The 15,223-nt window shown below is 41.7% G+C and overlaps 2 protein-coding genes and 2 long non-coding RNA genes across 4 annotated transcripts; 3 read left to right on the forward strand and 1 right to left on the reverse strand.

Moving 5' to 3' along the window:
* Positions 1 to 3,681: 3,681 nt before the first annotated feature.
* On the forward strand, positions 3,682 to 7,311 carry LOC109523282 (oocyte zinc finger protein XlCOF22-like). Its single transcript, XM_019882302.1, has 2 exons — positions 3,682 to 3,866; positions 4,864 to 7,311. Exons 1-2 carry the CDS (start codon positions 3,737 to 3,739, stop codon positions 7,038 to 7,040), a joined length of 2,307 nt encoding a protein of 768 aa, XP_019737861.1. The 5' UTR covers positions 3,682 to 3,736; the 3' UTR covers positions 7,041 to 7,311.
* Positions 7,312 to 8,001: 690 nt separating this feature from the next.
* LOC109523287 (gastrula zinc finger protein XlCGF64.1-like) lies at positions 8,002 to 9,857 on the forward strand. The gene is made up of 2 exons (XM_019882308.1): positions 8,002 to 8,247; positions 8,645 to 9,857. The coding sequence occupies exons 1-2, from the start codon at positions 8,148 to 8,150 to the stop codon at positions 9,556 to 9,558; spliced, it is 1,014 nt and encodes a 337-aa protein (XP_019737867.1). The 5' UTR covers positions 8,002 to 8,147; the 3' UTR covers positions 9,559 to 9,857.
* Positions 9,858 to 10,884: 1,027 nt separating this feature from the next.
* On the forward strand, positions 10,885 to 11,759 carry LOC109523263 (uncharacterized). Its single transcript, XR_002169726.1, has 4 exons — positions 10,885 to 10,998; positions 11,068 to 11,111; positions 11,177 to 11,633; positions 11,702 to 11,759. It is a non-coding gene; the product is annotated as an uncharacterized LOC109523263 (long non-coding RNA).
* A 1,745-nt stretch (positions 11,760 to 13,504) lies between these two features.
* Positions 13,505 to 15,037, reverse strand: LOC109523276 (uncharacterized). The gene is made up of 5 exons (XR_002169730.1): positions 14,962 to 15,037; positions 14,189 to 14,343; positions 14,060 to 14,103; positions 13,638 to 13,998; positions 13,505 to 13,568 (listed from the first exon to the last, which is right to left on the reverse strand). It is a non-coding gene; the product is annotated as an uncharacterized LOC109523276 (long non-coding RNA).
* Positions 15,038 to 15,223: the final 186 nt, after the last annotated feature.

The raw sequence follows: 15,223 nt of genomic DNA on the forward strand, positions 1-15,223 counted from the left end.
GCACAACCTGCTACAAGGAACTGAATGACAAAATGTACATATATTCGATTCATGAATGGACAATGCATTTCCAAAGACACCCACTTCAATGCCTTTCTGTGGCTCTTCCAGTATTCTCTGCATCACTGTTGCAACCCACTGATGACAAACTGCGGCCCCGCCGTGAATAGCAAAAATCCATAACCAATTGCCGCCTCCTCCCCAAAAAGGTTTATAGATACCACCGGATGGTGGCAAAGCACTATGTTTGCCAAAATGAAACTCCTCAACTCACTTTATCATAATTCGTTGACACCAAGATGCCACAAAATGGTGCGAAACCAATACTTTTGAGCACAAAAACACTGAATAGGTGAGCAAATCACAGTGGATAGATTTTTAAAAGTTAGTGACTCGGTGAATTCACGAGTCTTAAACTGCTAATATGAGGGCAATCACTGAATAACCGACTGAACTTAATTTGATCTTCTCTAATCTTTTGAATCCTTACGTCCAGCTGTTCAGTGTTTCAGTACTTTTTTACCCAACTTGCTGTTCTCATAAAAATTGAGAAATTCACAACAGGTGTTTCCATTGAACGGTTGGACAGTGAAAAGTTAACAGCAGGGCAAATCAAGTTCACTTGTAAAGGTCGTTCGCACTGCATTTTAGGGTCAATCCAAATATCTCACCGGAAAGCTGATCATCCCGAACTTTTTATGAGCAGTGCACTTGGTGGTTCCATGATTTTGCTTCAATCTTCTGTTTATTTTGAAGTGCTAAACAAATACTTTCTGTGTGCTTCTGACAGGAGGAGACATGTGCTTGATCTCCACAAGGAGGTCAATAGAGCAATCTTTGAGCACAACCGGAGTCATCCTGGTGAGGAATATCACCTAGACCTGAAAACCACTTTAAGAAAAGATCTTTACCTGTAGACATCCAACTACTCGCTCATTTCATCATCGTCAGATATATCATAGGACTGCTGGAGAGCAGGAGCTGCCACTTAGGTGGCACGGAGAGTTTTTGGGTTTTTTGTGACACTAAATTACATTTCGGGTTCTGTAGTAATTCTTTTTCATTTCTGCTACCCATAAGAAAAGAAAAAGCATAACTCACTTGGAGTTAATAGGTGATGCTCACTGAGGTGAAGTCTCAGAAGAAGTTTGAAGTTTGTCCCAAATTTTGTTTGTCGTGGCGCCTTCCATTACGGTAGCCAAATGTTGACACACCTGCTGGTAAAATCAAAAGTGGGTTGTTTTATATGTTTATTTTGTATTTGATGCCTTAGTTTTATATTTCCTTTGTATGTTTTATGGCATTCGCAATCAATTAACAATGCAAACACATTATTTTGTATCACAGACACCTATAGAATATCTAGATAGGTCTCTGTTACATCTTGTATTTATTCTGTGTGCCACTTAACTTGCCACATGCACTGTGCAGCTAAAATCATATTTGAAGGGTTTCATACTTTGTGATGTTTTACTGTATGTGACACTATTTTGTAATTGTATGTTTGCCCGCTGTATGTTTTAATGACACGTGACACGCCTTATACCCATTCAGAATATTGTTTGTGATATGATGTGCTCATACTGACTATGAACAGAATGAAAGTTCTTATTTGAACTGGAGTGGAAGTTAGAACACACTTAGGGCTGTGTGTATCGATTTAAGATTTCAAACATTCAATTCCATTCAAGGCTCACTTTGATTCGTTTGGGATTCAGTTTAGGATTTCACGCAGTCACATTTACTTTCATATGGAAGTCATTCTCAGAAGAACCAATGCTGCAAATGGGAGAAACATCTTGCTCTAACTTGCTGACTTAATAAAAATATTAATATTTACATTAAGAATTGAACCCAAGGCAGCTACATTAATCATGTATGTTTTTTGTTGTTGTTTTTGTTTTTTTTTTTTGTTAAATACATGCCTGCCTACATACATGCATTTATACATTCTTTACATGGACGTGTAGATGTGCATTCAAAAGCTTAGAGAAGGTCACATTAAGTTCACATGTAACGGAATGCATTTTACACTCGCCATGAAATTTCACCTGAAAGCCAAATATACCTTAACTTTTTGTGAGTAGTGTAAACTTGTTATTCCGGGAAAATGCAGCACGGTGACCACTGGTTAGCACGTTGGCCTCACAGTGCAGAGGTGAATGTATGATTCCGGCTCCGGCCTTCCTGTGTGGAGTTTGCATGTTTTCTCCATGTGCATGGGTTTTCTCCGGGTACTCCGGTTTCCTCCTACATTCCGAAAACTAGCATGGCAGGTTGATTGGGCACTCCAAATTGTCTCTAAGTGTGATTGTGAGTGCGAATGATTGATTGTTTGTCTATGTGTGCCCTATGATTGGTTGGCAAACAGTTCAGGTTCTACCGCCTACTGCCCGAAGACAGCCGGGATAGGCTCCGGCACGCCCACAAACATTGTGAGAGGATACACAGATTATAAAATGGATGGATGGATACTCAGGGAAAAGGAAACTATTACATTCCCTTATGTATTTCCCAATACCGAAAATGTAAATAAAAATGAAAGCTTCACACTGACAAACACGTTAAATGTTCTCAGTGTGACAAAACTTTTTACAGCAAGTCCAACTTGGAAAGACACATGAGAACACACACTGGGGGAAAACATTTTAACTCCTCAGTTTGTGGTCAAAGATTCACTGACAAGACGTTATTAAGGCATGGAAGAAACACACTGGCGATAAACGATTTTTCCTGCTTAATTTGTGATAAACTTTTCTCTGGTAAGGCACACAAGAACACATACTGGGGAGAAACCTTTTTCCTGCTCAGTGTGTGATGAAACATTCACAAGGAAGACAACTTCACTGAGGCACACAAGAACACACATCTGGGAGAAACCTTTTGCCTGCTTAGTGTGTGACAAAACATTCACCGGGAAGACATACAAGAACACACACTGGTTTGTGGCCAAAGATTTACTGAGAAGGCACATTAAGTAAAACATACAAGTACACACACTGGCTCTCCCCAGTGTCAACATCTGCTTGCTCAGTGTGCACCGTAACTTAAATAGATCACATGGAATTGCTTCAATACATTAATACTCAACTTGTGGTCAAAGATTCTCTCAGTGGCACACTGACAGGAATCCATATTGGATGAGCAACCATGAGACACATGCGGGCTGGTGAGATGTTGAGTTTCTCAATAAATTGTAAAGAATCTTTGACTTTGTGGTATGACGGAAATGTGTATACAGGTATGCGATATATATGAAATCAGCTCTTCAATCAAGGGTGTTTCAGCATCCACCAACGCTGGGCGGCACCATCGCGATGGCACAAAGGTCCCAGAATCGAGGGCTCCCTTTGAGGGGAATGGAGCACAATCTTTCTCGGAAATTGAATCGATCACAGCTGTTCTGCTTTCAGATTGAGCGTGCAATGACACGTTCTCACCTGCTGGGGGCAATAACGCACTAGAATGGGCTAACAATACATCGTGTACCGGAAGTAAATCCTTCGATGTTCCGCTTGTCATCAATGAACACTAGAAAAAAGCTAGCAAAACGACGCGGTCTACAAGCTCGCAATCATGATCACATTTTTTCCACCTCTATGTATATTTGTCGAGTACTAGAACAATCTGACTGATGACTTCATTGTCGGTGCACTTTGTAGCTTCTAGTGGAATTTCACGACACATCGCCATGCAGTGATTCAGTGAGTGTCGAGCTGTGTGGTCGTCGTTTGAAATGAAAATGTGTGCAAAAAGTGTGAAAGAAGAGTACGAGGAGGAACTTGGTGGAACAAAAGACGACAACGAGCGAAAGCGTCAATTGGATGTTGTTTTCGAGAAACCTCAAGTTGTGTTACACGGAGCAGGTTTGTCTCACTCTCTGTTGTCTAATTGCCTTTTTTTCCCTGTCTTCGGCATTCTTCTTCCATAATATTGACCGTGTTATAGTTTACATAGTTTTCTATTACGTGGCGTCGGCTCGATTTTCGTTTCATAATTTCCAGTGATTGACAGGTGGCAGCCCAGGTTGTAGTACTTTCTGCCATGGCCAAAAACATTGGCATTGCTTCTGCCGGATAATGCGTTGCTTATTTCACAAAGTTCTTGTAATTACTAAAATCTTCAGTATACACATGTCATTGTCATTGTTATTTGTTAGTGGAACAATGCAAAAAAAGTGTGTGTGTGTGTGTGTGTGTGTGTGCGTGCGCGTGTGCGCACAGACCAATCAAATCTTGGGGTTTGCTGTTTGATGTTTGTAAAAAAAAAAAAAAATTGGGTCAGCTTGACTAAGACTAAAAAGAATTGTGTACAAAAAAGGATCCAATTGACCCCAGTAGCTGCCAGTCCCTTTTTGATCCATAATTGTGTTATGTTTGTCCCAACTGTTTTTTGATTGCACCTCCTAGCGGTCATTAGGAACTCATCGATTCAGGGTTACAGTCATCAGTTTTGTTATAATACCTTCAGAAATGCTAAAAGCAAGTGAAAGGCTGAGGCGAATCCCAGCATTTGGACATGGGGCGTTGCAACACAATATTGAAACGGTCCCAAGCAGGATGCGCTGACCTAGATTGTGACTCAACAAGGTGACACAAAAACGATGTAAATTCAAGATTTACTAACAGATCCTTGTCCATACTGAATCTTGTGGGGTGAGATGCAGGAGGAGTAGAAGAGGGCGGGTGTGGCTCAGTTGGAAGAAAGGGTCAAAGTGGAATGTTCCCATTCTACTCATAATTTCTACATAAATAATTTAAACATACAAGACCTTGATTCACCCTGCGTGTTCTAACACAGAAACTGAGTTAACATCTTGGCAAACAAAGACCAATCATAATTTTGTCTTCTTGTTTCCTGCAGACGTCTGTGAAGAAAATCTTCATCCTGAGCAGCAGGAGTGGAGCTCCAGGGTGGAGCAGGAGGAGCCAGATTCCTCACACTTTAAAGAAGAAGAAAAGAGCCCTCACATTAAAGAGGAAGAGGAGGAACACAGCATCAGTCAGGAGGGAGAGAAAATTCAAGGGTTGGATGGTGACCATATCACCAAGTTGACACTGACTGGTGACCATGTGAAGAGTGAAAAAGATGATGATGAAGATGATGATGATGAAAATGAAGAAGGTGATGACTATGACCACCACGGAGGACCCAAAGCAGACTGCCTCTTTTCTCCTGACTCTGACAGCTTAATATCTGACGCTGATCATGATAATCACCCTAAAGCTGAAACGACATGTCCCACCAACAAGAAACCCTGCCAATGTTCTCAGTGTGACAAAACATTTTTCAATCAGTCAAATTTAAAAAGACACATGAGAACACACACTAGGGAGAAACCTTTTGCCTGCTCACTTTGTGGTACGACATTCAATTGGAAGGCAGATTTAATAAGACACACAAGAACACACACTGGGGAGAAACCTTTTGCCTGCTCAGTTTGTGATAAAACATTTAAGCAGAAGGGACACTTGAAAAAACACACAAAAACACACACTGTAGAGAAAAATTTTGCCTGCTCAGTTTGTGGTAAAAGATTTTCTGTAAAGGGAAACTTAGTAAGACACACAAGAACACACACTGTAGAGAAACCTTTTTCCATCTCGGTTTGTAGTAAAACATCAACTCAGGAGGGAACACACACTGTGGAGGATCCTTTTGCCTGCTCAGTTTGTGGTCAAATCTTTGCCAGGAAAACAAGTTTATTAAGACACATAAGAACACATACAGGGGAAAGACCTTTTGCCTGCTTGGTTTGTGGTAAAAGATTCACGATGAATTCAGATTTAACGAGACACAGAAAAACACACACAGGTGCCAAACCGTTTGCCTGCTCAGTTTGTGGCAAAAGATACACTTGGAATAAAGATTTAATAAGGCACACAAGAACACATACTGGCGAAAAACCGTTTGTCTGCACAATTTGTGGGAAAAGATTCTCTATGAAGATAGATTTAATACAGCACACAAAAACACACACTGGGGAGAAACCTTTTGCCTGCCTGGTATGTGGGAAAAGATTCACTATGAAGTCGGATTTATTAAGGCACAAAAGAACACACGCTAGGAAAAAAAAAACTATGGGTTCTGCCTGCAACATTAATTCTGGATTACAAGCTCTCTGTCCTGAGAAGCAGGAGCCAAAGTTCCACCGTGTAAAGGAGGAGGAGTCAGTACCTACCAACATTCAAGAGGAGACTGAGAAACCTCCCTACATTAAAGAGGAAGAGGAGGATGAGGATATTACCAAGCTGCTAATTACCGTTGTCTCTTTGAAGAGTGAAGATGATGAAGGCAAGGGTCAAAGTGAGGAGACCAGGGAGGCGGAAACTCCAGGCTGCAGCTCAAGTCGGCATGTGACAACAGAAGGTGATGGAGGCCACTGCGGACGATCACAAGCAGACAATCACTTGGCACCACTATCGGATAGTGATGATGTAACGTCACGCTCCTCTGACACCGATGATGATAAGTACTCGAAAAGTCACACTGACAACAAACGCTCCAAATGTTCTCAGTGTGACAAAACTTTTGCTACCAAGTCAACGCTGAAAAGACACATGAGAACACACACTGGGGAGAAACCCTTTGCCTGTGCATTTTGCGGTAAAAGATTCACTGGGAAGACAAATCTGATAACGCACACAAGTAAACATACTGGGGAGAAACCTTTTGCCTGCTCCGTCTGCGATGAAAAATTCACTTACAAGGAACAATTGGGAAGACACACAATAACACACACTGGAGAGAAACCTTTTGCCTGTTCAGTTTGTGGCAAAATCTTCACTTGGAAGGTAGATTTTCGAAGGCACACAAGAACACACACTGGGGAGAGACCTTTTGCCTGCTCGGTTTGCGATAAAACATTTTCGAGGAAGTCAAGTTTAATAAGGCACACAAGAACACACACTGGGGAGAGACCATTTGCCTGCTCAGTTTGTGGTCAAAGGTTCACTCAGAAAGCCCATTTAGTTACTCATGCAAGTACACACACTAATTCTTCTAAAGGTCACCTTTTGCCTGCGCAATGTGCAACCTAACGTGAATTGATCCAACAGGACTGGTTCAACAGATTCACGCTTGGTGTGTTTTTTTTCCCAATTCATACAGAGTGTGCAGTTAAATATTTTTTTTCCAATTAAGTTACACTTTTGACAACACACACAAGACAACACATTGATGAGAAAGAGCAGAACCCGTGCTGATGAGAAGACCAGCTGTAAATGATCTCGAGATATGAAAGATAATCTTTGATTCTTTGTGGTAGGTGTTTGTTACCCTCAATAAAATACGGTGCAACTCTTCACACAATGACTGTGTTCAGTGTATTTTATAGCTCCTTAATTCCGTGTTTGTCTCAGTTCTTTACCAATACGTGAATTCATCCAGCGGGATTTTTTTTACTTGAGATTTCTTGATTGAAGATTATTTTTCGTTTTGGTCATCGTATATTCTATCACTGAAGACATTTTGCCTCTCATCTGATCAGGCTGGATAGGACAGCTGGTGCCTGAGTCTTGGCGTGGAAATCCGACTACAGCTTTTTCAAAATGACAGTGATTATGATGCACTGATTAGAGGTCAATTGCAACAAAGGTCGTAAAGGTCACTCAAGTGGTAGGTTATCTGAAAACTGAGGAAATTAACCCTGAGATGAGGGAAAGTCTAACCTATCTAGTGTTTCATCTGAAAACCCACATCACCTCCAGGCATTGTGTTTTCGCTTTTGTATTACAGTATTATAAAAAGCATCAATTTAAAAGTCGAATGTATATGTATTATTATTTATGTAACCGATACATTCCCATTCGTATGCATTATATCTTAGTGGGGTCCAATCATGACAGAAAAATATGCCTTGCTTTTCTAAATGATGCTTCATTTTAAACTGCTTGTACATGTACACGCTTCTTCTACGACCTCCTCGCCTGCAGGTGGCAGGAATGCGATGGAATGTGCTGACGGTGCGTCATTCACCGGAAGTACACTCTTCCCTCTCGCTCTTGTCTCCTGGAAATAAACAAAAATAAGGTAGCGAGACTGCGCGGTCTCCGAGCTTGTCCATTAGTGATTAAAAATATTACAATCGGTGCGCTTTGTAGCTTCGAAACGTCGCAAAGCAGACATCAAGTGGTTATCGTGTGAAAATGTGTGCAAAAAGTGTGAAAGATGAGTACGATAAGGAACTTTGTGATGAAGCAAAAGAAGAGGACAAGCAACGACGTCAAGTTGTGTTCCACGGAACAGGTTTGATCATTTTTCACTTTTATTGTCGAGCAGCTTTTTGTTGGTTCATTGGCATTGTTCCTAATTGATGTGCAATAGTTTACAGCGCTCACTTTTTCGATCTATCCGATTCAATGTCTTTAAAACTGACAAGTGGTAGACACACACGCGCGTGCACGCACGCACTTAAGCATGCACACGCAAAACAGGCCGCCCCACTTTCATTGTTTTATTCCAAATCTTCTCCCCCTCCAGATATGGGTAATTTTCTGAACTTAAACCCATCTTTAATTCAACTTATTTGCACTTTTTTGACCGTAGGTGTGGGTCCATATCACAGCTTCCATCATAACGTGACTTGACTGAGCAAAGCGTGACTTTTCCCAATCACGTGTGCTTGCCTTCGTGTGTCCCGCAGACATTGGTGATCTTCATCCTGGGCAGCTGGAGTGGAGCTCCAGGGTGGAACAGGAGAATCTAGAGCTCCCCCACATGAAAGAAGAAAAGGAGGAGAGCCCTCTCATTAAAGAGGAAGAGGAGGAGCACAGCGTCAGTAAGGAGGGAGAGAAGATTCAAGGGTTGGAGGAAACCAATATCAACAAGTTGCCATTGAAAAGTGAAGATGACGATGATGAAGATGATGGAGACCACTATGGAGGATCACAAGCAGACAACCACTTAGCTCCACTGTCAGATAGTGATGCCATAACATCACACTCCTCCGACAGTGATGATGACGAACACTCCAAAGATGGTACGACATGTCACACTGACAAAAAACACATGAAATGTTCTCAATGTGACAAAACCTTTTTCAGCAAGTCAATGTTGAAAAGGCACATGAGAACCCACACTGGGGAGAAACCTTTTTCTTGCTCAATTTGTGGCAAAAAATTCACTTGGAAAACAGGTTTGATAAGGCACACAAGAATGCATACAGGTGAGAAACCTTTTGTCTGCTCCGTTTGCGGTGAAAGATTCGCTCATAAGGAGCAACTGGGAAGACACACAACAACACACACTGGAGGGACACATTTTGCCTGCTCAGTTTGTGGTAAAACATTCACGTGGAAGACCGGTTTGATTCGGCACACTAGATCACACACTGGAGAGAGACCTTTTGCCTGCTCAGTTTGTGGTAAAAGCTTTAATCAGAAGACAACTTTAATAAGGCATATAAGAACTCACACTGGGGAGAAACCTTTTGCCTGCTCAGTGTGTGGCCAAAGATTCACTCAGAAGGGAAATTTAGAAAAACATGCCAGGAGTCACAATTTGGTTTTCCCAAGTGTCAACTTTTGCCTGCTCAATCTGCCGCCTGACTTTCTTTAATCAAACAGGAATAGTGGTCGGTATCTGTCTACATTCTATCTTTTTTTGTTTGTCACAAGATCAAAGTGCTGTGACAAACCAAAACAAGTGGAGTTTTTATCTGTCTGTGCGGAAAGAATATTTCACTTGGCCGGATTTCTTGAATTGGGATTGTTAAAACTAGAAATAAGCATATCGGCACATGTATTTCGAAGGCTTAGAATGGTTTTGCAGCCCCTAAATAAGTGAAATATATTTTTGAGATATACAGTATTCCTGAAAATGTGTTGTGTTTACAAATAAAGATTGATGAATGTGTGTATTGATTTACTTCTTGATGTGATTGCAACGGATGATCATGTGAAATGGGAAACACTCAACCTCCCCCAAAAATTTTTCACCATTTTGGAGTGAGCCAAATTCATTTTATTGTTCACATCACCACATTTTGAACATACTCGCTCACAAGAAACAGCTGGTGCTGGCCTGCATAAAAAATGTTTTGCGTGTTGGATGGAGGGTTGTAGTCATTTTGGATTTATCATTTTTTTGTTTTCGTTTTGTTTTGACGATTGTTTTTTTTTCCACATAGTTTTAATTAGTTTATAGAGTGGGTTGTTATTTATTTGTGTGTGTGTGTGTGTGTGTGTGTGTGTGTGTGTGTGTGTGTGTGTGTGTCGTGAAACATCAAAATTGTAACATGAGCTTGTTTCGACCAATATTCATGTGCAACATATGCCTTTCCTATACATTTATTTCTTCCCATCAATCTTAGTACCTAAATTGTGACTTGCTTTCAAAAAAATACCCAAGTTTGCAAAGTACGATCCTTTGCTACACAGTGTCCTGTAACAGTGCATTCAAAGAGTGTGTCTGCGTAATCCAGCAAATTCATCAATTTGAAATGTAAATTGTACAGAAACACCCAGACAAAATAACTATGTTGTCACTGTTTGTTAAATAGCACCCATGATAAATCAATTGAAAAAAAAAAATCAAAACAATAAAATTATAAGATGTAGAATAAAATAGAACGATTTTTTGATAATAAATCTGTTTCCTGTGAATTCAACCCTCACCATATCGTGGTTCACTTTCGGCGGTCTCACTGCATTTTATTAATCATACACATCTATTTTTTACAATTTATTTATTTAGTTTATTTTTTGCGAGCGATGCCTTTTATCATCTCTTTGCTCAAATTTAGAGATGTGTTTTGACTGTGAGTCCTTTGACTGTAAGCTCATAAAGTGTATTGCGTTCATTTGGAATCAATCAATTCCGACACACCTGCTTGCGATGATCGAGAGCAACATGCCGCTTGGTGCAGGTGACCGTCCTTAAAATGGGCCAGTGGGTTGACATCAACAATAACAGCAGGACACAAGAGCAAGCTGCAAAGTTGCAAAGCTGAAGAACCGAGTGACAAACTTCACTAATGGCTTGCAAATTGTGTGTGAGGTAATATATTTATTTATTTTCTTTCTCCTGTCTGTACTGGTGTTTAGTTCTGTCCTCTTTTCTCTTTAGGTTACTTGTGCTCTGGCTGTTAGCCTTTGGACCCCATGCAAAGGGTAAGCCCCTGTGAATCTGCGCACTTGCAAAACTATTGTCGTCCTACTATGTTTCCTCTTGTTAGGACATGGTTCTGGACAAGGTGATCTTGCTCCTCCTTTTGGTTTGGATGGGAGTTCTCCAAGAAGTCTGCCAGCTAGTTGGGATCCGCAATATAGTCAACTTCAGTCCAATGCAGCTGGATTCCTGCAGAATGAAGCCGGCATGCGGTATTTGGCTTTCGCGCCTGTGGGTCATGTGGTTCAACCTTACGACCACCACCGATGGCAGCAGCACAGTGCAAGTTTGTCCCGGGCAGCTGTAGTTCCGAGGTCTGGTGGATGGTCCATTGAAGCAGTGGAAGCGATTTGCCCTCTCTGTCCTGATTGCCCCGAAATTTCCCCTTGCCCATTACCTGAACATTGCCCTCAGTCTGACTGTGTGCCCAATCATCTCCCTTGCCCTTGCAGTATAAAGTGCTGCAAGCGTAGTCGTAGGTGTCTCAGCTGGCATCCTTGGTAGGCTGCTCAATGTCTGTGCAGGTAAGGTCAATGTTTTTCAGTTTTATTGAAAAGCACACCGTAATGCCCCCCCCCCCCCTTGCATCCAGGTATTTGTCCTTCTGAAGTTTACATTCATTGCAGCAGTCAATAAATAATTTAAAATTGGATTGGACTTTGTTCCATTTCTTGAACAGGGTACTAACGGCGAACTTTTTTTTTTCTTTTTTTGGTCCTCCCATCAAAGCTTTCCCCCTCTTAAATGGGTTTGAGAACAGTCGTACTTATAAGATTACAAATGGCAGTACCTTAAACGCTTTAGACAAAGATCAAATCGGGTGACTAGCTCAATATTGTACAGCATTTTGGATTAATGCCTTACCAAAAACGTTCCTTTTAATCCAGTGACCCTGTCACCTAAATTCACATCACCATTTTCAACATCCAGATGTCTTGAGAGACTACGGAGCCCCAAAGGGGACATGGAAGGCGAAAAAAAAACTTTGCGTTCCCACTCAAAGTATTGCGAGATCTCGCAAAGTATTGCTAATGCAGTGCGTAATGCTACTTGGCTAGAATATGGAAGGGTACATTTGTTTTCAGGGTCCGTTTATATATTTTAAAACAGTAAGTAGTCATTGGGATTGTGCTCTTTTCACAGGATATACACTCACAAAAAGTTAATGTTTGGCTTTGAGGTGAAATTTCAGGATGATCCTAAAATGCATTCGAACCATTAAAGGTGAACTCAGTGTGACTTCCTAAGCTTTTGAATGCACATGTCCAACTGTTAAATGTGTCAGTACTTTTTGCACAAGTTGCCGTTCTCTAACGGGAGCTTCATGATAAAATTCACAATAGGCGGTTGATCTTTGAATCGACCACGAAATGTCCTGTTCAAAGTCAAATATCCTTAACTTTTGAAGTCTAATTGATATTTCGTTGTTGGGTGAACATGAAAAGAATTGAGTTAAAAAATTGTTGAAGTGAAAGACATGCCTTAACAAGATGTATGGTATCACTGTAGAAATCCATTTGAGCATTTATTCAATCCTTGAATCCAGCCCAAGGTCCATGTATGGCATTTGTTTACACGTTAGTTGCAACTTTAGCTCAGGAGAGAACTAACACCTCCCAAGTTCCACAAGTACTGAAGCAGAACTACATATTCCTAGTGAGACAAAACAAGTGAGCATTGTGGTCCTCCGAGCAGGGTTCAGAACATCTGTTGTGTGTTGTAATGTTGTGCGGCACAACAATTTAACAGAGGGTTTAATAGCGTACGCGTAGGTCAATGAGACATGACTAGTTAGAGAAAATAATGCTACTAGTGCTGTCCGGTCCATCCATGGAACTTGGGTTATACATTTTGAGACCAAAAAAAAAAAACTGCTTTCATGGAAACAAAGCTTTAAAAATATATTCTTGAACAGTTGCTGCCTTGGCTGTGTACAAGAGCATGACAAATCAAAACCATTTTGGCATTTAGAAGATTGTAATGTATCAGCATATCAGAAAAAAACTTTATAGGCATGATAGCAATACAAGAATTACAAGGAGCAATACCCAGGTATGACTTTCACTAAAACTGAATGACTCAGAGACAAGGCGACTAAACGCCACAAAATGAATTGCAGCTTTTTCCCCTCAAAAGGGGTACAAAAGTAAGCAGTATTCAAAAGGAAAAAAAAAAAAAAAAAAGTACGGCATTCAAGGCCCCCCATTTATTCAAATTTCGCTGTTGCTTGTGCAAATTCAATGCTTGCAAGTGACAGTACCGGTACTCTAAAGTTGAATAGTCCTCAAGGTCTGAGTTTCACATTGCAATCTAGGACAGGCACACAGGACCAGTGTGTCATTTTAGAAGGCTGCAGTAACAGTTGTCCAGTGATCAAGGGAAGACAAGACACCAGTTCCATTTCACAGATTTAATAGTTACTGCAAAAAGAAGTGCGCACACCATCACTGGACGATAACCTGCAAACAAGAAAAGGTAACTGAATGAAGACTGTTAAAAATTGATAAGCTTACGACAGTTCATCTTACCTGCTCAGACATGGAGGAGCCTACCAATGATGCCAGGTGCGACACCTGCGACTGTTCTTACAGCAAGATGGCGAGCAAGGGCAAGGACTATAGCCAGGTTTACAGTAAGGATGAGGACAAGGGCCAGGTAACGGGCAAGGGAGTGGCTCGGGGCAGCGAGGACAGATGGGGCAAATTGGGGGGACCGACTGTTCACCAGAACCAAGATTCGCATCATCCTCGGCCATACTTGCACCGTGCTGCTGGCTTAGGGGTTGAGCCCAATAGAACATATCGGGCGCAAGTTGACTGTATGGCTGTGCATACCAACTATTTGGCTGGCTTCTAGGGGAAGCAAAACCTCCATGCTGAGTACTACCTCCTTAAAGCAAAAATAAAATGTTACTAGAGTTCAACAGGTGCACATATTAACAGATGCTTACCCTTTTCAAGGTGGCCAAAAGCTAGCAGCAAGAGTACAAGCACCCTGAGGAGAGAGAGAGAGAGAGAAAATGACATTGACAAACAGCACAGACAAAGCCAGTAATGGAGCCAAAAAAAATTAAAAATACCTCAGACACAAGTCACAAGCCATTGGTGAATGTGGTCTTTCCCTGGGTCCTGCTTGCTTGGTTGGTTGGTTGGTTGGCTTCACAACTTGAGCTCTTTCTTAGGTCCTGCTGTTGCTGGTGTTGTTACCACACTGGCCCTTTTTAAGGACAGTCCCCTGCACCAATCAGAAGCTGCTCTTCATAATTGCAGTCAGGCGTGCACGAGTGCATTGCCATTCAAAATTAGGATAATATGCTTTTTGAGTTTGGGTATTGAGAATCAATGACCTCCCAGTCAGAGCACAAATCTGAGCAACAATGCTACCTGGAAGCTGCCTGCACCACAGTGTATTATAATTACTTTCTGGCAATCAAAATTAAACTTAAATCAAGACTGCTAAACCTAACAAAACAACATTTGGTTCATTATGGGGATGGGCAACTGCATGTGGTGTGCACCTACATTCTAATTCATTAATGAATAAATAATAATAAATAAATAAATACATAGGCGTGCGCGCGCCCGCGTGTGTGTGTGTGTGTGTGTGTGTGTGTGTGTGTGTGTGTGTGTGTGTGTGTGTGTGTGTAAGTGTGTTTAATTAATCAAGGGGCCAAGTGTGTACCTGCGGGTCGCCAGTTGCCCATTAGTCTTTTAGACGGTATTTCTGTGAACCCCTTCGCTGTTCGGTATTCGATTCCAAGGCAGGCTGTGTCTGCAGTTCCTAAATTGGCCTAACAGGGGGCAGTGACGTCCCACCAGGTAGAAGCAGGTGCCTGCTGTTGCTACGACCCACCGTAGTCTGCGCGGTAGGCAAGCCGATCGTCGAGTTGAATGAGTTCTCGCCCCAGTTGAAGTGAGGCAGCAGTCACTGCAGGACGCAGCCCATGTCGCCGCAGGGGAAAGACAACAGTTTCTTCACCACCGCACTGTTACCTTTAAAGCGCTCAGTGGCAACACGTAACAGCCACGCGTGTGCTAGCGTCACGGCTAGCCGTGCCATGTCATGACGCCGCCGGAGATTTCCTGCACATCTGTCCGCTGTTACTTCGAGACGC

This window comes from Hippocampus comes, unplaced genomic scaffold, assembly GCF_001891065.2.
Source record: "Hippocampus comes isolate QL1 unplaced genomic scaffold, H_comes_QL1_v1.1 scaffold111, whole genome shotgun sequence".
Lineage (NCBI taxonomy): Eukaryota > Metazoa > Chordata > Actinopteri > Syngnathiformes > Syngnathidae > Hippocampus > Hippocampus comes.